A 24,231-nucleotide genomic window follows, 5' to 3' on the forward strand; every position below is an offset into this window, starting at 1 on the left:
GGATAAAAAGAAGAAAGGGTTTTTTTTCCCCATGAATTTACACAACATTTTATACAAATGTGCATTTGTCAAGGACTCTGCTAGGGCCAAAACGTTCGAAGGAATTGTTTTTGGTCATTCAGATACATATATACTAGACAAAACACCGTTTTGTTTGTAGACGAGTCCATTAAAAACTTTAGATGTAAAAAAGAAACGAAGCTAACGTCATCTTTTGTTGTTTTGTAGAGATAAACTATTTATAATAACTCCCTATTATAACTTAATAGAAGTATGAATGATAAAATGATATAATTGTATAGAAGTATCGATGCATATAAAAGAAAAAACAAGCAAGCAATCTCTCAAATGTTAAACAATTAAATATGTTCTCAATTGATCAACCAAATGCTTTTATTTTTTGTGGATATTGGAGTTTCTTCATCAATAACCGTAAATTAATTTCATTTATTTATTGTCTTTTAAATCTTTCTAATAATCAATTGCAAGAAAGTATTTTTTTTAAACACACAGTATTAAATATTACATTAATTATATGTTTTTATTTAAGTCGAAACTACTTGAGCTTAGATATTGTTAATCATTTTTGAAAGATGTAAAATTTATTTGATGTTATTATCAAGCATGCAGCAACGGGGAGTGAGAGAGATGCAATTTTTTCTTTTTTGAACATTGTCGAAAATTATATTTATATCCATAATTTGGGAACAATGTGAAAGTGGACTTTGAAAATATATATTACATATACAGCAAGTTTTCATCTTTTAAAAATGGTACCCACATCACACCTACATACATTTTCAATTACTATGCTACATGTCTATATAATTTTTAATTTTGTTTAAAGAATAGGCCTATTTAAATTAACCATGGTACTGTGGTTTCATCATACAACAATTATGTTAATAATTGTATTTTTGTGTTGAATTCTATAATTTTATATGCTTATTTATTGTATTTGTTATGTTTATATTTGATTGAATATGTTGCTTTTCTTTCGCAGGCCTTGTAGAGGTCGTTGGCCATATTATGTAATTTCCATTCAGTGGTCACTGCCCATGTCTTTTTTTTAGCCCAAACCCTTGTCTAAAAACCTCCTAGTGACATCATATGTAACTGTAAAAAATTCCATGGTGTAATTCTCCCCAATTAAATTTAATAGCCAATCAACGGTCACGTCTTTTGATGCGGTCAGTATCTGACCAGAGAGAGTAGGGTCATTCTGTCTTCATCTCTGAGAATGTTAGCACGAGTAATGTTTTGATACACCCCCACGCATTTACATGTGCATTGAAGTACAATTTCTACTAACATTTTGTAGTGACACGAATTTTCATGTCCTTGAAACTGTGATTTTCCCTTTTATCATCGAAAATTGATACCCTCGAAAATTAATGAAACCACAGTATATTGCGTCATATTGTCCGCATTATTAATAATGTGAAAAGATGCATGCGGTTAAAAAATCACACTCATTTTTACATCCATCACTTTTTTTATAGACACCAAGAAGTTTAAAAGAGGCTGACTGAATAAAACCACAGTAATTCTGCAATTAAGTAAAAAATTAATGCTTGTTTTAAACACAATTTAGAACCTCTCTTTATTGCTCTTTGTAGGAAACGTGCCAAACGTTTACATTTAATATACCCAAGCATGATTCACCATCTAAAACTGCCTTTGCTAATTAGGAAATATGTAGACCAAAGGAAATCATTAAGAAATTCTTAATTGTTCAAACCTTCATAGCAACGGCTATTCCTTTTGCTAAGATTCATCTTCAACTGATATTGCATTAAAGTTGGGGTCAGGTTTGATAATTCCAATCAATTTAAATTATCATGCTACAGATATGAGTAAAAGCTCATTAAAAGAACCTCAAAATATGCAGATTTTTTTTCTAAACAACAGTATTTAAAACTATTTATGTTTGAAATAAATGAAAAAAATACTAAAAATGATGTCTAGTTATTATGGTAACACTTTTATTTCATTTGCACATGAATAAATTTCTGTCATTTTAAAATTTTTTTATCGGATTATTTTATTCTGTGTCTTAAACTGCTGCAATCACTTCCAATTCGTCTTAAAAATAGCTTAAAATAGCCATTGTTTTCGATCTCTTGCTTCTGTTACTAGGATAACCGGTTCTAATAGCAACCGTTTAAGGTTGTCTTGCATCTGTATTTACCAAATTATGAAATATGAACAAAATCAATATGGCCAACAAATTTTGATATTTACAGAGAATTGATCTTGAATATTCAATCTTTTAAGTCAGTCAAACATTAATGGTAATCTGATTTTGGCTCACATGAAATTAAACAAAGATCGTATTTAATCATAACTGTAAATATTTGTACACGTCTTTTTACTACAGATCTCTGATATCCATCATATGCTAAGTGCGCGGATCTTGTTTGACGGGGGTCGGTGGGATCCGGATCGCCTTTGGAAATTCAAACTTGTAAAAGTACCCATAATAGGCATCGAATCCTCCTGTCAAATACAAATAGCCACTGTTTGGGACTGATTAATCTCATTTCCGAACACATTCTGTACAAAAATTTGAGTACAAAAAATTCCTCGGACATTTTACTACAGATATCGTCAATTCACTTGCCTCATATATTCTTTGAAACACCGTTACCAGCCCCGTGAAGTGAAGTAGTGCACTTTGTTTACATGTAAAAATGGCGACTCTCGATCTCGACGTGCATGGATTATTATACTTCAATTTCCAAGGTCGGTTGGCATGTTTAAGAGAAAATTTGAGGCAAGTTAGGTAACAATGCCAGTAGTAAATTTAACAGAAAATTTAATGGTACTCATTAATTGGTGTTTCAGAGTTTGTGTTAAAATAAGGTAAACCAGTCCAAAACTAGCGCATTTTTAGTACGCCGTAAATTGCAGTTTTTTACAATGGGAGACACTGTAGGTCAACCATCCGAGTTTTTCAAGACCAGGAGCTACAGACTTGCAGTTAGTTAGATGAACATTGACCACGCGAAAGTAACTACAGCTAAAGTCAATGGGTTGCTAATAACGTAATTGGGAATTATCATTGCAACAACAAAAAACCAACAACCCGCATTGCACACCTTTTCAGCAGTACTAGCCCCAGAGGTATCCAGAAACAAGCATGAAAGAGAGAGTCCTAATTTGTTACAATGTATAAAAAAATACTATATTTGATTGTTTTAATGGCATTATGTTTACATTTTATTTTTATGGCTATTGTTTTCTTTTTGCGGTATAATGTGGTCGCAGGAATTGGAAACCCAGAATATAGTTTAATACCGGTAAGGGTCTTAACCGCACAAAATTAAGTAACAGCAAATACATGTTATTCGATACATTGGATCAGTGCCAAACAATATTTTGAGTGCATCTTTTTTTCATTTTTGATTAGAATCTGTAAGCGTGATTGGAGTATGTTTTTTTATTCATTCAATATTCATTATATCTTATTCATTTTATTCATTAAAATAAATCCCCCCAATATTGACAACAGGTTCTTCACAAAATTCGTTTTAATCTTTTTATTCAATTGTAAATTATAGGATATACATGTAACTTGGTATACATGTTACAAAATACTAGTGATTTGCTCATATGTAGACAATTCCTTAAAGTATTATGGATTTACAAATATTACAGTAACAGTTAGCAGCACAGACCTCTAGAATCCTTTAACGGTCATCAAGACTGAACGGATCATTCTTCTCAAGACGAGGAGATTTAGTTGCATTTGGATGGTCGTGAGCATCTGAAGTAAGATAGTTTTCGCTGCTTTTACTTTTGTCGTCAAATATGGCAGTAATAAGGCCGGTTGAACTCTTTTTGTCTATTGTTTCGCTCACAAAGTCATCTAAATCGAGGCTTTCTACAAAAAAAAGAAAGAAATGAGATCAAAGTATATACAATTTTTTAATTTCATTCTGTTGTTCAACTAATGAACAAAATACACATAGAACTACTTGATGCTTCAAAAAAATGTATGCATTCAGTGTGTTTCATGTGTTGACAACCAAATCGAAACATCAGATCGGATATATCTGTAATGACTGCTGCAAAATCCTAACGGTGTTTTTAACATGTCATTTTTAAAGTTTTGCTTTTAAATCAGTACAAGTCGTGTACTAAAGTGACTAAAAATCTATGTACCATGTGCGATTCATGTCGATTGTAAGAAGCTATCTCTCCACTCACAGAGCATGACCACTATATTGACAACTTTGAGCATGCTTAACTGAATGTCGTTTACTCAAATTTCCATATTATAAATGTTAATTTTTCCTGTCAAATACTGTATTTCAATACAAGCATCTTCTGTATACAGGGACTTATTCGTCCCCGTTTTATTTTCGTCCGATTCGCCCTCGTTATGAGCGGGCGATACTAAAGCTGGGCAAATAACTATATATAATATTAGTCAAATTTGGCCCCCTGCCCCCATAATTCGCTATTTTTAAAATGATTCAGGTACATTAATTTGTTGTGTTATTTTATAAAAGAGTTGACATAAAATATGTTTTTCACTTATTCATTTGATGTATAAGCACTCATTGGCAATATATGTCGTCAGAAGTGACGCTATTTTTATAATTCAATCAAAATCTGTCAAAATTTAACATTTTTCTTATCTTTTTTCGAATGGAAATATAAAGCGACTCTCTTAACAAAAAAGACATTTTTGTCACTTACATGTATTAGTATTTGAGAGATACATCTTTTGTGAAAATAGTTTGTTTGTTTAAGCAGTCGCCCAATGTTTCCTTAAAAAGACTGCTTCAAAACAAGCCGTTTTCTGCTAAAAATGAGAAAATGACGGAAAAAGGTAAACTTAATGATGTCATATCTTTAGATTGTGGGCACTAAAATCAATAAGAAAATTATGAAAAATATTCAAATGTATATTTGTAAAAATAAAACAAAGAATAACAGGACAATGACAATGTTTATTTAAGGGGGCCATTTTAGGCTCAAACCATATTAGGTCCTTTCAATGTCACATATTATCTCTCTTAAAACACAACTGTTTATGGGTGAATTTAAGATGGGCAAAACTGTTTTCGAGTTTAGAAGGGCGAAAACCACGATATACATACATGATCTCTCATGATTTGCGATGGTATATGATTTTTATCCAACGAGTTGTGTGTTTTCTATCCCTGAGCCTTGGCGAGGGGATAGAAAACACACAACGAGTTGGATAAAAATCATATACCATCGCAAATCATGAGAGATTCTTTTTATCACATGTTTTAGCAAGTATTTTGTTAATCCCAACTTTTTCTGTAAAAATTGTGATTGTGAGCCGCACAACACATTATTTACAACACGTCAACAACGTTACGCATGGAAAAAAAGTTCCTTGAAGTTTAACAAACAGACATTCATTTTCTAACATTTTTTTATGAATTCATGACAAATAACTGAAACAACATTAAATGTTTCAAATTTATATCTCAACACCCCTAAAACTGAATTAATTATTTACTTTTTCATTCTACGTCAATCAACCGTCTAAACCTACGTAACTATGACGTCACGTGGCGTAAGAACACACAGTGGAATATCAAAAATTTATCCCATGAGTGATATCCACCGTATATTGGGATAAACATGTGATAAAAAAAATTTCCCGTGTGCAGTATTTTGCGCTAGAAGTGCTGACCATGCAGTCTTAATAAAATAATGGTTTCCTAACGCCAAGACAAATTGCAACTGTTATAAATCTTTGTACAAAAATTTAGTAAACACTTTTTTGTAAATAATAGTGTTCTGGTATCAGTAGCATTCAAAATATAGAATGGTTGTACACGCTATCAATAATTAATCACAACTACCTTTTAAACATCGTCGGAAACCCATGGTCGGTGTTGCTTCTCTTACCATGGGTTTCCGACGATACCTTTCAAAGAGAAATAATAGTAAATGAATACCCCATGGCCACAAATTTATATCTTCGAAACCTTGATTTCCTTCTCTGTCTTTAATTGCTACCCACAAAGGGTTTTCTGATGATTGTGACTGTAATCCTGAAAAGGGAAAGCAAATCATTCTGATATATATTTATTATCAACCAGCATTGCTTATATCTGTGTTTCTGTTTTTCCCTAGTAGCATGCTTAGGATTGTCTAGTTTGCTTCTTTATGTCGATTATTGTGCAAAAGAAGTCTTAACTATCTCTTCCCCGATTCAACTAAATCATTATGATCACTAGGTATATTCCTTTCTTTGTAAAATAGCAAATATTCTGCCCAAAGTTACCATATAAAACAACTCTTGTTTGAGTTTTCACATTTTATAACTATGTTTATGACCAAATGGTGACGAAATAATTAAGTAGCTTGTAAGAGAAATGCCTAAGAATATAACTATATTTACCAAAGACCTTTCCAGCTTCCCTTGCTTTCAATATTTTCTCATGGTCACTAATTACTTTTTCAATTTGTTCCTTTGTAATCTGAAAGCTACCGCATGTTGGGAAATTAGGAGGCGTATGAACCATGTCCTCGGTGTCGCCTTCTTGAAGAACAAGAGCCATACCCTGAGACTGGTGGTGCCCAAGATGACTGTGCAATAACCAGAAACCTTCCAAGTAATAATTATATAAGGTAATACATCAAGAAACCTTTCAAGTAATAATTATATAAGGTAATACATCAAGAAACCTTTCAAGTAATAATTATATAAGGTAATACATCAAGAAACCTTTCAAGTAATAATTATATAAGGTAATACATCAAGAAACCTTTCAAGTAATAATTATATAAGGTAATACATCAAGAAACCTTCCAAGTAATAATTATATAAGGTAATACATCAAGAAACCTTTCAAGTAATAGGTAGACATGTTAATAATAACGCTGTAGTTTTATTTATAGTCATGGGCATCAAGAAATCTTCCAAAAACATGTAATAGGTTAACATATTAATCGATATCTGTAATTTCATTTATAGCTGTGGGCATCAGTTTGCACATTTTTGAAAAAATTCAGGTTAAGTGATACAGAAATTCGTGGCCAATAATTTTATCAACCCAACATAGTTTTAGGAATAATGCTCTTAATATACTTCTCTTTTATTACATAGATTGACAACAACGAAATTCTCGAAAGTTTTAAACGAATATTTATGAAACCAGAGTAGTCATATTACGTAAAACGCCGTGCATATTTAAGCAGGAACAAAGAGATCTGTGCAACAAGGCACCTTCTTAATGGGAAAAAAAAGATACGATAGATAGATAGATAGATAGATAGATAGATAGATATATAAACCTCTCATGAACATAAACCACTAAACTATGAATCAGATATCAATTTTTTAAAAGGGCATGGACACGATTTTGGTCAAATTTTATTTCTCTGCTTTAATTATGTCAATGCTTTAGGAATGCATTTATAATGATTACTTGAAATTTGGGTGCCAGTCAATGAGTTTTAAGCATGATACAGGGCTTAGAATCTGTCGTCGCGTAAACAAGACTCGTGCCCTGTTTTTGTTTACGTAGGTTCAATATACCAGTAAAAAATCTTTTTTAAGTTGATTTGTCTATCTTCTTATCCATTTTAAGCATAAATAAACAGTTCCTAACGATTAACACATTCATATGAGTTCTAAAACTGGAATTTTCACTTCAACATTCAGAATGTAAACAAAAGCTTTGTTTACAAAGCTAAGAATAGGAAGCTCTGTAACTTGTTTTTAAAAATGCTAAAACAGACTCATTAATCTACAGCAAGTCTTAATTGCGAAACAGGTGATATTTTCCTACGCCAATATTCCGCTAAAATATAGTCCTTGTTAGATTCTGAACATTGATTACTATTTCTATGCCAAGTTGTAAGATAGTAAAAAAGAAAGAAAAATATACCATTTTAATTTCCTTTCATCTTCATTTAATGAACAATTAATCAAATTTACGTTTGACGAGTCGAAAACCAGAAAAGACTCCTTCCTTAAGGTAGTTTGATGGTTAAATAAAATATTACAAATCAGGACCGCGTTTTACTAAAGAACTTCCGACTTCCAACCAAATTTATAAAAGCTTCTTAATGATAAACTACCAGTTGTTTTAGTACTAGTAAAACATATTCTCAAAATTGTAAATATTTGATACAAATTGTTTTCATTTATTTTTTACGTTACAGATCATTCTATAAAAACTAAAAAGATTTACGACTCTAACGTAAGTTCTTTTGAACAACACAGCCCTGATCTACCTTAAATTGGTTACTAAGGATTTTTTTGGGCCATAAATTTTTATTCAATATTGAAAATATTAAATAGCTGGGCTAAAATAAATATTAATAATAAATACTTTCTAAATCGTTATACATGTATACTATTAGAGCTCTTTGTTTTTGAGGAGATAAATAAGCATTTAGTCTAAGATGATTACAACCATCCAGCTTCTTTCGAAACAGTTCACATCTAATTACAGGTTGTTTTATTTAACAGATATTTATTTTTTCTTTTAATGTTTTAATACAGATTAAGAAAATACCAATAAGTACGTATTTCGACATTGTAGTATCGCTCTAAAAAATAAACAAGTAATTATGTACCTGGATTATTAGCGAAAAATCTAACTATAACATAGCCTCCCCATGGAATAGTAACTGTGTCCTTTATCGGAGGATTCTCCAAATTTAGATCAGGTACACCGTTGTGCCATGATGGAACCGTCCACGTTGCTTTAGTACAGTGGTCGTCTAAGCATTGTATATCCTGGTTTGGCGCGGTAGCGATTCCAGTTGCTACATCATATTTGGGGTATCCAATTTTGACCACATGGAATTGGTGACCATGTAAATGAACTGGATGTGTTTCCTTCAGACCTATATGATAACAATAAAACATTTTATTTATTTATCAAAGCCAAAAAAAACCGGCGTATTTTTTAAGATTTTATTAACATCGACCGCAAACCGCTTAATTCTTCACTGAAATATCATAAAAGTGTTAGTAGTTCTTTTAGAGGGACATGGTCATGTTTTTAGTAAAAATGTTTTCTTTATGTTGCTTTAGGAAGGATTCTTATGATCAACCAAACTTTGAGTGCCAATGGCCGAGTTATTAGTGGGATACTGAGCTCATAAATCTTTGTTTTGTAAACAATGCTCAGGTCATTTTTTTTATTGTTTACATATTGAGTTTCTCAGGTTTAGATTAAAAATGAAGGAACGGCTTATATGTGTTAAAAACTAATCAGGGGATAGAACATCAGCCTTAAAAAAGACCTCCGTACGGCTTGTTAAACCAAAGTAAACAAAAACATGCCACAAGCCTTGTTTACATAACAAAGAATTGTGAGCTTTGTATCTTGCTGATAACTCTACGACTAACATTCAAATTTTGATTGATCATTTAAATGCCTCACTAAAGCATTGTAAACAATAAAAATTAAAAAAAATCAAATTTGACTTAATTTGTGACCATGTCACTTAAAAATAAGAACCAAATTTCTGAATACTGTAAATGTTATATAGACGGTAATCATAGTCAAAAATGCAAACGAATATGCAATGAAACTTTTGGCATACACCTGAAAGAGGTAACCGTTAAAGGTTAAATTAGAGCGGCACATTTATCATTTTAATACATAGAGAAGACGAAGCAATAAAGATAAAAAAAAACACATTTCTTCTCAGATGTCACAATACATTTGTTTATGTTTTACACCTCTAACATGAAATTAGATGATTATAAACAACTATTTCCTTTGTTGATGGTCATTTGGCTTGTGGAACATTTCATAGTCAATGGCTATGCAGAGAAAATACAGAGATATATTTAAGATCACAAATCGGTAAAATAGTTTTCATAGTATTAACAACAGGAACTACAGTCAGTTACTGTTGAATCAATAGATTTCGTGGTGGCTCAATTTTCGTGTAAAGTGGGTACCTCTCATTCAAGAACTAACTTCCTCCACGATTTAATAAATTAAGGTTATAAAGTCATATTTCCTTTTATATGCATAAAAGAATACACGAAATTACTTCCCAACGAACCTGTAAAATTTAAGCAATCCACAAAAATTGGCCCCCGCGAAATTTAAAGATTCCACAGCATGTCTAAACATACCCTTTGAAAATGAAAATAAGACGAGCTGAACGATGTTGTTGAGTCCGAGCTTTACTGTATGAGTACATCTACAGCTCCCTGCCCCTTGGCAAGATTGCTGCATACACGATGTAGTTCCTTGATTATTGGGGTTAGACTAAAATATATATTTAAAAAATGAATATAGGCCATATTCGATAAGGTTTATTATCTGGCCAACATGTAAAAACATTTGGGCAATAATGTAAAAAAAAAACAGTATTGTAAAATATGAATTACATGCATATATGTTTTTATCGTTCTATAATCAAATTTCTATAATAATCAAATATCCATAACACTTTATCCTGCACAAAGTCGGTCATTTTTCTATAAAATAAAATATTTTTAGAGGATGGATTTAAAAACAACAACTTTATAAAATATTCATGCGTGAAGTTTTGAATTATTGTAGTACTGTATACAGGGAAATATTCGCCCCCTTTTATTTTCGCTTCTTTCGCCCTCGTTGTCAGCGGGCGAATTTAAGGCTGGACGAATTCAAATTTTTTAAATTATCTTTTTAAACACAATTTTGTTTTGGCAATTTCAAGACAGGGCAAAACCGTTTGAAAATGAAGAAGGGCTAAAATAACAGTAGGCCAAATTCTAACCTTAATCCCTAAGCTTCTGTGGCGTTGAAAATTTATTCTAGAGTTGTTTTCACTTAAGTGCATATTTCAAGGATGATTCAATGGCGATTGAAACAATTAAGTGTATAAGATTTATTTATTGATTAAGGTGATGAAAACTTACTTGCAAAGCAGAGCTTGGGTAAACAAAACGTTTTCCATTAATTGCCGGGTGTCCATCTATAAAAGTTAATTAAATGAATGTACTTAATGTTAATTATTATTATCATCATTATTTGTATTATACAACGTACACAATTATTATATCAAATGGCTGCTTGTATAACCATGCATATACATTTGTTAACTACATGTTATATGCAAATACGGTATATAATACAGAGCAAAACCGTACCAAAAATGTAACGACTCCCAAAGGAATACTTGTGTTTAGAGCTGTACAAACAAAAACAGTGTTTACTTACTGTGACTATGAAAATGAAGAAAAATTTCTTGAAGCTTAGTTTTATTGGTTTTAACAGGAACCGGAAATCTACTAAGCACCTCCGCAGATGAACGAATATCCTTTATATGCACATTTTGTACATTTCTCTCAAAAGGTTCTCTAAAGAATACAACCGAAAAATATTACAATTCATTTACCTGTCTAATGAAATTCAGTAATAACTGTACGCTGAAAAAACAAAAACAAATGAATATAAATACATAATTCAATACTAGTATTTAACATTTTCTAATGTCTCTGTCTGTGATTGAACTGTCTACAAAAATTAATAATAATTATATAATTCTATTTTTTTTTCTTCAAATAAATAATTTTAACAACAGCTTGGACTTTGGGTAGTTGTGTCAAACAGCAATGTGACGTAGGTGTGTCTATCTTTTTGCCGGTCACTCAGCCATGGCTCTTTGAAATCAACGTGATTTGTCTGGCTTTTGAGTTAGGACTACGCAATCATTTGCATATTTCACTAAAAACTAGCGTCCTTTTCTTTTCTTTTTCTGGGTTTTTTTGTTGTTGGTATTTTCCATTCACCATTGCATATAAAGATGTTTTGGTATACATGTTATCATGTATATCATAGAATTTATATCTTTATGTTTCGTAATAAATTTTCTCATTTGCTAGTGTCTATATATACACAATTAGTGAAAGTTATGTGGGAGAGGGTAAAGAAAGAAAAATTGATAGCAATATGTACAGGAACATTGTATTTGAGAACTTAGACAAGTAGGAATGTCAAACAATAAGCGTCCTTTTTAAAAAACTTTTTTAATGCAAGAAATAGAAACGTTCTTCCGAATGTCCAAGGTCTTGTTCAAATGGTTCTAATTTTATCATTGGCACATTGCCTGAAAATTCGTGTTTTAAAATAGCAGCATTTGGGTGCTTTGCACTGCGTATAAAGGCTCCGCTATATCCCAGGTTTCTTTCTTACAGAGGTATAATTACGATATTTATACGTTATTTTCATGTCGTGTTGTGATGAAAACCCCCGTCTGCGCCCCAACAGTGCGTCCTATGTGTCATTAGTGAAATTTTTTGAACTACTGTGGAATCATTTAAATTCGTGGGAACCAATTTTCGTGGATTGCAAAAATTTTACAGGTTCGTGGGGACGTAATTTCGTGTACTATTCTTGTATACCTCCAAAAGGAAAATTAATAAGACTTTATTGTCTTGATTTATTAATTCGTGGAGAGGTACCCACGAATTGCACGAAAATTGAGCCGCCACGAAATAAAATGATTCCACAGTTTACGACGTCGTTCACTTACGCATTTCATTTGTAATGTTATAATTTCACAGACAAAGACACATACTGGAAACTGTAAATATTTTCTATCAATATATACTAGTACATATTAAACTTATGCTACACTGAGAGCACGCACTCAACAAACTTGCAATGACTGACCTTACACACTACTGCATAACATGAACCACTTACCATAGATAGTTGACATACATGTATTTTTATTCAGTTTTATGGTTTGAAAATAAATATTTTTTTTAAAAAGGTGTAAATTATATCAACAGTTTATTTTTTTAAGTTTCAAACGTCATAAGACAGTAAAAAAAACAACTACAAAAAACACAAAAAGGAACCTGTAAACCAACTTATATTTGCGATGACATTATTTGGCGATGACATATTTTCGCGAGTAAACCTTAAGGTGGAATAACACATCATCACAAAAGGGCTGACCGCTGATCGAAACGACATTTTGTTTTATTAAAAGGATTTTATGGACTGAAACATGTAACTTTCTCCATAGCCGAGTGGATAAAGTATCGGACTTGTGATCCGTACATCCCGAGTTTGAGTCCCGCAGGGGCTTTTGTTGTTACTTACTGGAATAATTGTTTTAGATATTCATTTTTTATCCCTAAAATGCATATTTTTCGCTTATTTGACATTTGTAGTTTATTTATCATTATATCTTTCATAATCAAAAAATATATTGTTAATTTGAGGGACTTTTTTCCAGGCGTGATATTCCACCTTAAACAGACCTACGTTGTTTTAAAAAGCGGACGACAAGGACCAGTTCACGATGACGTGGCTCTCACGAACTGCGCGAAATGTTCTCGTTTGCGAATAAAAGTTGGTTTACAGGACATAATCACTAGCGCAAACTTTTTGGACCCCCAAACATGCAAATATTTCAAACCAATCTTCCTCTTTTTTCCCCTGTCAATTAATTTGATTTTTATTCACTTACCCATACAATGAGTTCAGAACGTGGCACGGGTTGGTCACAGAACAAAATCTAGGTACTGAAAGGGGGATTATTAGCTGGTTGACCCCTTCGTAGTTTAAAACAGCACGTGTCAATCGAGGCTTTTGAAAAATCCCCTTCGGAGAAAAATAAAATTTGAAAGAAAAAGTTATTTAAGCTTTTTTTTAAAGTTACATTCTTAAATATAAGTTTCTTTGCATTTATGTCACTTGTTGACAGTTATGAATAGCAAGCTTATTCTAAACTAAAGATGGTGATCAATTTTACAATAAGCGTTTATATACTCAGAATTATTAAAAAACAAAATGTATTCATGCCTCTTTTAATACGCTTTTTGGACAGCTAAAACCCCAAACAAACGTACATTTAACGTTTCAATTTATCAGCTATGTAATCTTACTTGAAATGAATACATTGGCATCGTTTTAAACAGAATATTGTAGTTGTTTGGAGGACGATTCGCTGTCAGTTTGATATCAACACTCTCGCCGGGACTTATAACAACAGCGTCACATTTCTGGTCCTCGACGTCACTTCCGTCCAACGCGACAACAGATATATTGTGCTACAAGAAACAATATTTACTTCAAAGCACAAAATTGGCTAGTTTATATACAGGTACTGTACATTCAATTTTGAAACAGCAAAATAATATGATTATTTTGAAATACTGTATATCCGGATTTTTTCGCGTTTCACAAAATTTGCGAAAATGGGGAAAACATGTTGCGTTTTTAATTTGCGTCAGTCATTTTTTTTTGTTTTTGCAACTTTAAAAGTGACTTATAGAAAATAAAACAGGATATAATTTCTGTGAGTCCAATATTTTGCTATTTGAAAGAGATCGCAGAAAAAGCGAAAAATAGATTATCGCGAAAATTACCAGATATACAGTATATAGGCCTATGTTATTCTTATATAGGCCTATGCTATTCTAATACATTTTCAAAGGATATATGAAACGGGTGCGCAAATCCAGCGTTGATGAATCTGAAGCGATAGTTTCTCATTGGTTGTACTGTAAACGTCTCCAAGGGAATATACACTTTCTCACTGCTTGTAGAGTTTTCATCAGTGTATCTTCTACCTTGAAATAGGACCGCATTTCAATTTAACGTTTAATTAAAGATTTTTCACCCACAATTTGATAAAAACTATTTACGGAATAAGGAATCATTCTTTGAGTATTATATATGAGGTGATAATTTTTGGCGGGGCGTGGTCAAATCCGTTAAAGCCCGAAGGGATTTATTATAGATTAGATCACGCCCCGACCGAGATTATCACCTCATAATATTCAAAGACTTATATCAATACAACTTTCAGCAGTTGTACGATGAATTATTTGAATAAATATAAGCAAACCCGCTTGCGTCCCATTTATACGTCATTTGAATTTATTGGATTGTATAGCACAAAATCGATACGTAGTGTTATCACAAGTAGTATTATCATTAAAATTAAGAAAAGAAATAATTCTAATAATTTTGTTGATAATTATTTTTTAGATTTTATATGTGTTATTGCCCAGTATTCATAGTTTCTAATTTTTTAAATGCTGTAGAATACCTATTATCATAATTAATACTGTAGAATCATCATAGTTCGTGGGGGACTAATGTTCGTGGCTTTGGTGAGTAACCCTTGCGCACGAATTTACATTCCCATGAACCTATAGACTATCATTTGGTTAATATTTATTAAGATTATTCCGATTGCACTACCAACGAATTAAGGTTTCTACGAACAGGGGAAATTTTGGCTACCCAAGAACATTCACTCCCACAACTAAAAATGATTCCGCAGTAATCAGTATCAAAGTATTGATACTTAACCATACCTCTGCCGTTCACTAGTCCAACATTAAGGTAGAAAATATTCGCGACTCCATCTGACATGTACTGCGCGGGTTTGCAGGCTCCAGCGTAGTCTTCCAGCCTTTTAAAAAGAATTTAAACATACACACTGGCATAAATGAAAAATAGTTTAAAATTTAGAACATTAAGTGCAATATCAAATAGATTAATTAATGTGTCCAAACGATATTGTTTATCTTTTCACAAAAATTTAAATGGTCAATAAAGTCGTCATTATTCAAATCAATGTAAAAATTAAAAATTGATTAACCCTTTACCCCCCACTCCTCTAATTTTAATATCTGATCAGGTCGCGCCTCAAATATCAAAATAACAAACATCTAAAACCAGATTGGAAAACAATCAAACTATACACTGAAGCAAAGTTCGAAGTGTTCACCAAATAAAATGCATTGATGTTAATCATAGGAAACAAACACATTAGTTTGTCTTGTCCTTAGAATTGCTTGATTTGTTATGAGGGATGTATTGGTATTGACCTCTTGTTGTGACTCAATACCTGGACAATGGCTGGATATCATGAACACTGTTTTAAGGGTGTTGTTTACTCAGGGTTTGAGTTTTCAAATTCGAATTGTTATAAAGATTAACGTGATGAGTAAAATTTGTTCTTAACACTAAAAGTATTTATGAAATGATTTATTATTGACAAAACATTTAATATTTTTACTTTATTATGGAATTAAGCTAAAACAAAAATTGACTTTTAGCCAAACAGAGGAAAATTGGACTAAATTTTTGCAGATTTTGTTTTCTGCTAAAACAATTTTGGCAGCACTCTAATATTAAAAGTTAGGATTTCATATTTTAGTCTATGTAATTTTGCATATTTTACGTTGGTTTTACCTCTCTTTTTCATTAAAATGATATTATGGCAAGAATTGCAAAAATATTGAAAAATGCTTAAAAACGACAAAAGACATCATATCTCAAAATTTTGATCATTGACCTCATATAAATTTTATGCCAACATAATAAGGTCAAAATAAGAAGTTCAATACCATAAATGTTTTTGTATTATCATCATTCCATTTTTTGTCAAATTGGATCAAAAATGGGTAGGGATTTGAAAACTGATAGAGGAAATTCGGACTGGGTTATTTTTAAAAATCGTTGCTGAAATCTTAATGCTTTGTACTTATTTAGTGTCATTACCATTCATAAACTGTATCTTATTTTTCAAAATGTTTTATAATTTGTAATATTTTTATAATTAAGAAAATCTTATTCATATTGTAAAATTTTATGGGATTTTTCTTGATTTTTTTTCAATAAATATTCAATGGCCATTAACTAAAAAAGTAGGTCATTGACCTTCTTTTCTGAAAGTGAAATATAACAATACAAGCAAAGGTCTATAACACACAATAGATGGTTTGTCATTATCATCAGTGGATTTTTTTTACATTCTGAGTAAACGTCATCCTTAAAGTTAAGTTTCGTTCAGTGTATGTCTTTAATTGTGATTTAAGACTGTTACCCAAACAGCTTGCCCCTGTACGCCTCTGCGGTCTCCATAGCTGACCGCTTGGTCCAGTCTTGTATGACAGCGAAAAACTCGCCATGGTACTGCTGAGGGAATGATTGCTGTGAGGAAAAGGTATTTTTGTGAAAGTTTGGAGGCAAAACAAAAACGTTTCAAAATTAAATATTGGAACATTGAACAAATACCATCATAATGAATGTTTAGTTTTGTAAAAATGTAATCAATTTATCAATTCGCATTGGTTGTCGTCTCAAAACTTTATATTGTAACAAGGTACTTTGTGTAACTATATACAATGCAAATTTTGCTTTTTTTGGTAAAAACGATATGATTTAGCTTTCATTAAGAAATATAGTTGTATGTTAATATCGTTGTTGCTATTTATGATGTTGGATATGACTGTGTTGGAAAATAGAAATTAATCTTTCACATTTTATTGTTTACCTGTTTTGGGAGCACTATGAAGGCCCCCGAGAGTCCGTCGTTCCTCATGGTACCTGTGTGGGCGTGGTACCAGTGTGTACCCACAGGCTCCGCTATAAACCTTAAAAAATTAATACAAAAATAATTATCCTTACCTTTGTTTTCATGTATATTATTATTGTAATCCAACATTAATTTTATGATATCAGGAAAAAGTGATTATATCCTAGTATTTCGGACTTCTAGCGACTTAAATTATAAAACTCACGTCTTTGTTTTTGTCTATAAAAGCCCTAACAACGTTTTCAACTAAATTTGAGGGGAAAATATGGCCTATATAGCTATAAGGTCATTATGATTTCTTAATTACATAAAAATGTGTGGTTTAGAATTTCTAGTTCAATTTTTCACTCATGGATGTGAAAAGTGGCAATAAAGCAAAGCAGTGCCAAATTTTAACTAATAGTTTCAATACTGTATACAGTGTTATTTTCGCCCCTTTAATGTTCGCCCTTCTACTCTTGCAAACAGTTTTTGCCCAATTTTTAATTCGCCCAGACACACTTGTGTTATTTGAAACATAATCTGAGGCATTGAAATTCGCCATGCAGTCTTAAATTTGCTCATGACAACTAGAGTTAAAGGGGCGAAAATAAAACGGGTGCGAATGTTTCCCTGTATTTTTATATATACAACAAGCATTGTATACCTGTATTCGAACACCTGCCCAGGCATGATGGGACACTGAGATATCATGGAGGCCCCGTCCATCCATGGGGTCCCTCTCTGTAGGATACCGTGCCAATGAAATGTCACCCCCTCCGTTTTTAACCGATTATGCACACGAACAGAAACCTGCAATATTGAAACTTTCAAGAGGTTGCACTTAAAGTTTCAATGAATCAATTTCATTTTTAACCGGTTTTAAACAAGAACAGAAATCTGAAATTTATTAAGAAAATTAATACTTTCAGCGTTGCTCTGAAAGTTTAAAATCAATTTAGTTAAACATTTCAATAAATCGATAAATTTGTAACTTTTAATGACTTAATTTATTTATCCTAAAGAATAGTGAATCACACAACTTCAAATGGTACATATAAATGAATTCGTCATTTCTAAAATCCTATTAAGCTTTTGATAAAATTCGCCGATATTCGTCATTCTTTGCAGGATAACTAACATTGAATAATCATGGACACCCATAATTATGCGTTTATAAATACTTTTATTATTCTTGAATCAATGTCAAAAACATAATTGAAATGGGTCCTGTGATTGGTTTAATTTTATTTTGGTGATACATGTACTTACCATATCTCCTTCTGTGACGACTATCTCGGGTCCTGGAATCTGCCCGTTTATAGCGTACACCATTCTATAATCTCCATCGGCTGTACTGACCAATTCTTTGAATTCTAAGGGATATCAAATATTGAGTGATCATTTAAATTCGTGGGGGACAATTTCGTGGAGTGTGATGAGGTTTTTCTTATTCGTGGGAACGTAATTTCGTGAATGTGTCAGTTTTCAATTTGTATCTAATAATGCATAGGTATGCTCTGGTTCATTACAGTAATTGTTGAACATATTTTTCCTTCAAGCGTTTGTTCAAAATTACGAGGGAAACCGGTGTTTCAGGGGGAAAAACCCCCACGCTTTCTACTAAAATTATGACGCAATTTTTTTTGTACGTTATAAAGCGCAATGTGTTCATTTTTTTAATGAAATACATCAAGCTTGAATTTCACATTTTGAATTCCTTATCGTCTCCTTTTTACAAATGAAAATAGTATGCCATTAGTAATATTTCCAAAAATCATCAACGATGCATGCGCATATGAAAAGAAAAGAAATTGAATTTTTAAATGAGGATATCGATACGTTAAAAACATATTGGATTTACCAGAACGCATGTATGTATGTTAATAAAATTAGCATAAAAAAGTATGGGTTTATAAAAAAAAAATCTAAATACGTAATTGAAAAACACGAAATCATTTAGAGCCATTTTAACAACACCTAGGACTTTCAGTAGGATGTAAATATATTTTTTTCTTGCGTCAAAACAAGTCTAAAATGTCGCGGGTTTAAAGCGTAATATGCATCCATTGCGTAGTCTTAGCTCAAAAAGCCAGAAATATATCTTGTTGATTTCAAAGAGCCATGGCTGAGTGGCTGACAATGAAACAAATAGGAGAACGTCACATTGCCCTTTAACACAACTACCCAAAGTCCAAGCTCTTGTTAAAATGGTTCTAAAGTAGAAATGATATGAACCTGATAGTGTGACTACCGTGTGTGTTTCCTTACAATCCTTCGTTGTGGACCTTCTTTTGACAAACCCTGTAGAGTCCTGGACAATTGGCTGACACTCCGGCTCTTCGGAATTAGTCTTATTGTACCACATCATGGTGAACTTGTAGTCTATTGTCCATTCGAATTCACACACATTTCCAGAACAAGATGGCGACCGTCTCACAACGTTGCATAGAGTTCCACAAAAAATCCAGGAAAGATACAAAACAAGCACGTGCACGCGCCAACACATTTTTTTTAATTTTTAAAACATTAAACGTTAGTTGATTGGGAAAAGTTTAATTTGAAAAAAAAATTTGAGACTTAGAAAATGTTCGCTGTTAATCTCTGCTACTATCACATGTAAACATATTTGAGGAATAATGTAAAAAAAATATTGCATTCAGGGTCAATTACAATGTTGGGATTTTTCTTTTAAGCAATGAAAATTTCCAAATGCTTTAGGCAAAGATTGATATATGGACAAGTTGAAAAACCAAGTTATGTGTTTGGAATAAAAATATATGCACTATTTTAATAAGTATTCAAAAAGTTTACAATTGATAATCAGAAAAAAAAATTTTTACTAAACAAATTAATTATGCTTTATATGACAACAACTTTTGTTGTATAACAAGTTTTTGAAATGTTAAAATAAATAAATGCATCGTTTAAAATGGTTACGTATTAAAACCAAAAAAATGAAAGGGGTTGATGAATCACCATATTCACTGATTATCTGCGTACATCAATCAAGAATCGCAATCATAATCAAATTTATTTCTATCTGGAAGTGTATATCTTAGATAGGTAACACAAAAAGGCATCAGCCATCCAAAATATATAATTATTTTCTAATTATACCAAAGTTTAGCATTTTACTTCCAAATTATAAAAAAACTCAAGAGTATAATTTATTTCAATATGAATTGAAACATGCATGCATTAATTATTTTAGAAAGTTTTTGGAGTTTTATCATTAAAATTTTTTCATGGCTTATGAACTACAGTGAGTGTAAGTTTAAAAATCATAAATTTATCAGTTTTTTTATATTTGTCATGGAAACGTGCTTAAAATTTTTATGTGAATTTATTTCAATTTCTCAATGAATTGAGCTAGACATAATCGTCATTTTTAAAAATGAAAATGAAAACGCAAATTCAACATAGTATGAGTTATTAAATTTACGAAAAGGCTATAAAAATAATTTTATATGAAATATAACGAACAGTGTACTTTTAAAAAAAAAAAAGTCAATAAATAGTTAACATGTACTTCAAGTAAACAGAAAATTAAAATCCCGCCCATCAATCACACATTCAAATGAACGGAAAAACCTTGACGATTTATTTAATAGATGTATCTTTCGATTTTGCTTAATCACTGGGGGGGGGGGGGGGAGGAGGGAGGTTAAGTGGGTTTTGCATTTCATCTATCTTCTACACTCTCAGCTTAAATTTGGGTAAAGAGTTTATCCTGCTGGAATTTTGTCAACAGATTGTTTGACAATTAACACACAATCATACTTAACCCCCCCCCCCCTCTCTCTCTCTCTCTCTCTCTCTCTCAATAATCTCCATTCTCTCTTTGCATCTCTCTCTCTCTCATCTCTCTCTCTCTCTCTCTCTCTCTCTCTCTCAATCAATCAAGCTTTGATTAATTCCTGTTTGGGTTTTTTTTCACATTATGCAAGTCTGGAAACTCAAAAAATGGGAACAATCATTGACCTATTTAAAAACTTACCAACACAACCGGAATAACATTCTCTTTATTCTATGCAAAGACATCAATCAATCAAGATATAATGAATCACTATTTCTAAAAAAAAAATTCAGTGTAAATTTAACATTATTCATTATTATTTGGTTGATTTATTTATGTAATCAGCAAAAAATGTTATTTCATTATTGCACACGTTAACAAAAAATTTATAATAAGAATTCGTCTAAAATTAAATAAATAAATCAGGGACCCTTTTTATTATGTACAGATTTTTCTGCATGAAAAATAAGTATACCGGTATAATCAAACTTGCGCTCCACTTTAAAAATGTTGCCCGTTTGAAGCATGTTTAGTTCATGAATAATGCATCTGTATCATTTTAGATCTGAAACATACATGTACTTATAGATGTTGGACAGTTTTATGGTTTGTCTCCATAACCCAAATGAAATAAAGCAATCTATAGCTAGTTGAATGAACAATATCACTGCTTTTAAAGCCAATGGACGTGCGCATACATTTACACATAATCAGGAATGCATATGATTCGATAAGTTATTTTTAGAATGACTGAAGCATTAAGGAGCTGGCAGTTATTCGTGAACAGTTGGTTGTCAAACTATTTACAGTAAATGGAGCTTCATATAATTATGTGTATGCTTATGAAAAGAAATGGTACAGACATAAAAGTGTTTTTATATATCAACTTGATTGCAGTTCCTGTGATTCATGAGTCAACAATTTCTCTCTTTCTCTCTCTCTGTCTCTCTCTCTCCCTTTCCCTCTCTTATAGACAAATAAATATAATCAATCATAATTCTACCATCAATTTCAACCTTCCCTCCTTTCAGAAAGAGACAAATCAAATTTCATAGATATATTTATTGAAAAAAAAAATAAAAAATTAATACAAAAATATAGTAGAAAAGAAAAAAATTATAGATCTTTTTGACAACGTAAATACATATGACAAACTTTTTATAGACTTAGTAATAAATATACAAACAGCACAACAGTTATTATTCATATAAAAAAATTTTTAAAAAAGCACTCAAGTATAAGAAAAAACTTCAAAATCTCATTATGCAATGGTGTTTCACTATCAAGGAATGTGTAATCAAAATCATAACTTTCTTGTAAAAATAAAATGAACAAAATTGCGTAAATTGTTTACAATATTATTCAACTACAGGTAATTTGAAAACATTTAAGGAATTAAAATTTCTACATGTACCAATGCTACTTATGATGTAACATAACTTGGGGTAGTTCACGCTACATAAACTGGTATAAAATAGGTTGAAATTTTTAAATTGAATTTATTTCTTATAATTTTATTTCTTACAACTAAAATCAGAAAAAAAGGTCTACTATTTTTTAAAAATTAAAATGATTTTAATTTGTATAAAATTTACATGTAACATCATGAGGATTAATACATTTTGCACTCACATTGTATTGTGACATAGGCAAGTTTTGTTATACGATATAAATGAAATCATATTGCCGGTCAAATTAGATACATCTAGAATTAGATAATTCGAGTACATGCATATAAAACATGCATATAAAACCGACTAAATATTATTTATAATAACATGAACAGCATTCGTTTATTTTCTTTATACTGTAAATTCCTGATTAAACGTGAGGAACTTATATCTGCGTAAAAGCACGAAAAGCATCCCTCGTGGATTTTAAAACCTCGCAATTATTTTCTGAGAGTTGATAACTATATGAAATATGGATAAATGTTCCACATTAGCGATTTTATTTTCTCGCGATTTGATACAAAACAGTGGGATCGCGGAATTAAGTACTCGCGTAATATAAGGAATTCACAGTATACATCAATACACATACATGTAACTTGTACATTACGTACACATCGAATGTCGTTTGCGTAAACCAACATCTTATAATCTTGTAAAATATTGATACAAAAACTGTCATGAGCATTTCTCCATATTGCATAAAATTGATTTCTTCTAAACAAAACAATATATCAAAAATATAATGTTGTTAAGGTATTCAAGGAATAATGACCACAATTTATACCTGATTAATGAATGGTTGATATTCTTAATGAGTATATCATTTTAAAGTTGTTGTCAAATAAAAATACTCCACCAAAAGAATTTTCAAAATTTTGATATTTGTCCATTTAATTGCACCTTGAATTTTTACATTAAATTTTAGGGGCAATGCATGTTTTAGTAAGATATTTTTAGTAAATAATCATTCCATATTCACTATTTGAAAAAAGGTCTGTTCATGTATTGGCATATAAAATTAGTATCTTTAAACCTACACAAATATTAGCGAACAAACTCTTAACAAATCACTAAACGCAAATAAACCCATTATTGCAGTTCAATAAAATTTTCTAATAGAAGCTTATTCAAATATCAATAATGTATCCATATCTATTAATCGAACCTAACTCCCCCCTCCTCTCCTCATATTGTATATACACAATTATTTTCATTTGTCAAAATATTTGCAAACATTGGGGAAAATGTGTACTTTATCCCCCATGCCACAGTCATTTTTTGCAATTTAAAAAGCTTCTCATATCAATCAAAACAGGATTCTGTGTCATGAATATTTTTGCAATTTAGAAGTGACTGCTGAAAAAGTGAAAAATAAATTATCGCGAAAATTACAGCATATACTGTAATTTCAGTGCAGCCTTGGTTCATTACTGAAGACTAATTTTCAAGCTCCAAGCCCACAGGCAGGGCATTTGTCGGATGTTGAGGTATGGAAAAACAACCTTTAGTCCCGCGGATTCCTGAGAAAATTTCATCATGGCTTCGGATCCCAACAAGGTCACGTTGGAGACGGGAATATCCTTGAGAGCTCCCAGCGTAACCTCGTTATCAACTGGCCAGTCCAGGAGCAGGGAGTAGATGGTGCTCTTGTCCTTCTTTGATGCTGTGTACCTTAAAAGAAAATAAAAACAT

At 31.5% G+C, this 24,231-nt stretch overlaps 1 protein-coding gene across 1 annotated transcript in view; it reads right to left on the bottom strand.

The window, feature by feature from the left end:
• Positions 1-3,692: 3,692 nt before the first annotated feature.
• Positions 3,693-24,231, bottom strand: part of LOC128163821 (uncharacterized) — a 28,663-nt gene continuing 8,124 nt past the window's right edge. The window contains exons 8-22 of the mRNA XM_052827488.1: positions 24,001-24,210; positions 19,525-19,739; positions 18,559-18,662; positions 17,954-18,099; positions 17,266-17,365; positions 16,816-16,922; positions 15,299-15,396; positions 14,400-14,545; positions 13,859-14,023; positions 13,441-13,574; positions 11,356-11,386; positions 10,103-10,238; positions 8,581-8,853; positions 6,395-6,601; positions 3,693-3,886 (exon numbers count right to left, since the gene is read on the bottom strand). Coding sequence (XP_052683448.1) covers positions 3,693-3,886; positions 6,395-6,601; positions 8,581-8,853; positions 10,103-10,238; positions 11,356-11,386; positions 13,441-13,574; positions 13,859-14,023; positions 14,400-14,545; positions 15,299-15,396; positions 16,816-16,922; positions 17,266-17,365; positions 17,954-18,099; positions 18,559-18,662; positions 19,525-19,739; positions 24,001-24,210 — 2,266 coding nt within the window. The remainder of the gene's footprint in view (positions 3,887-6,394; positions 6,602-8,580; positions 8,854-10,102; positions 10,239-11,355; positions 11,387-13,440; positions 13,575-13,858; positions 14,024-14,399; positions 14,546-15,298; positions 15,397-16,815; positions 16,923-17,265; positions 17,366-17,953; positions 18,100-18,558; positions 18,663-19,524; positions 19,740-24,000; positions 24,211-24,231) is intronic.

This window comes from Crassostrea angulata, chromosome 9, assembly GCF_025612915.1.
Source record: "Crassostrea angulata isolate pt1a10 chromosome 9, ASM2561291v2, whole genome shotgun sequence".
Classification (NCBI taxonomy): Eukaryota; Metazoa; Mollusca; class Bivalvia; order Ostreida; family Ostreidae; genus Magallana; species Magallana angulata.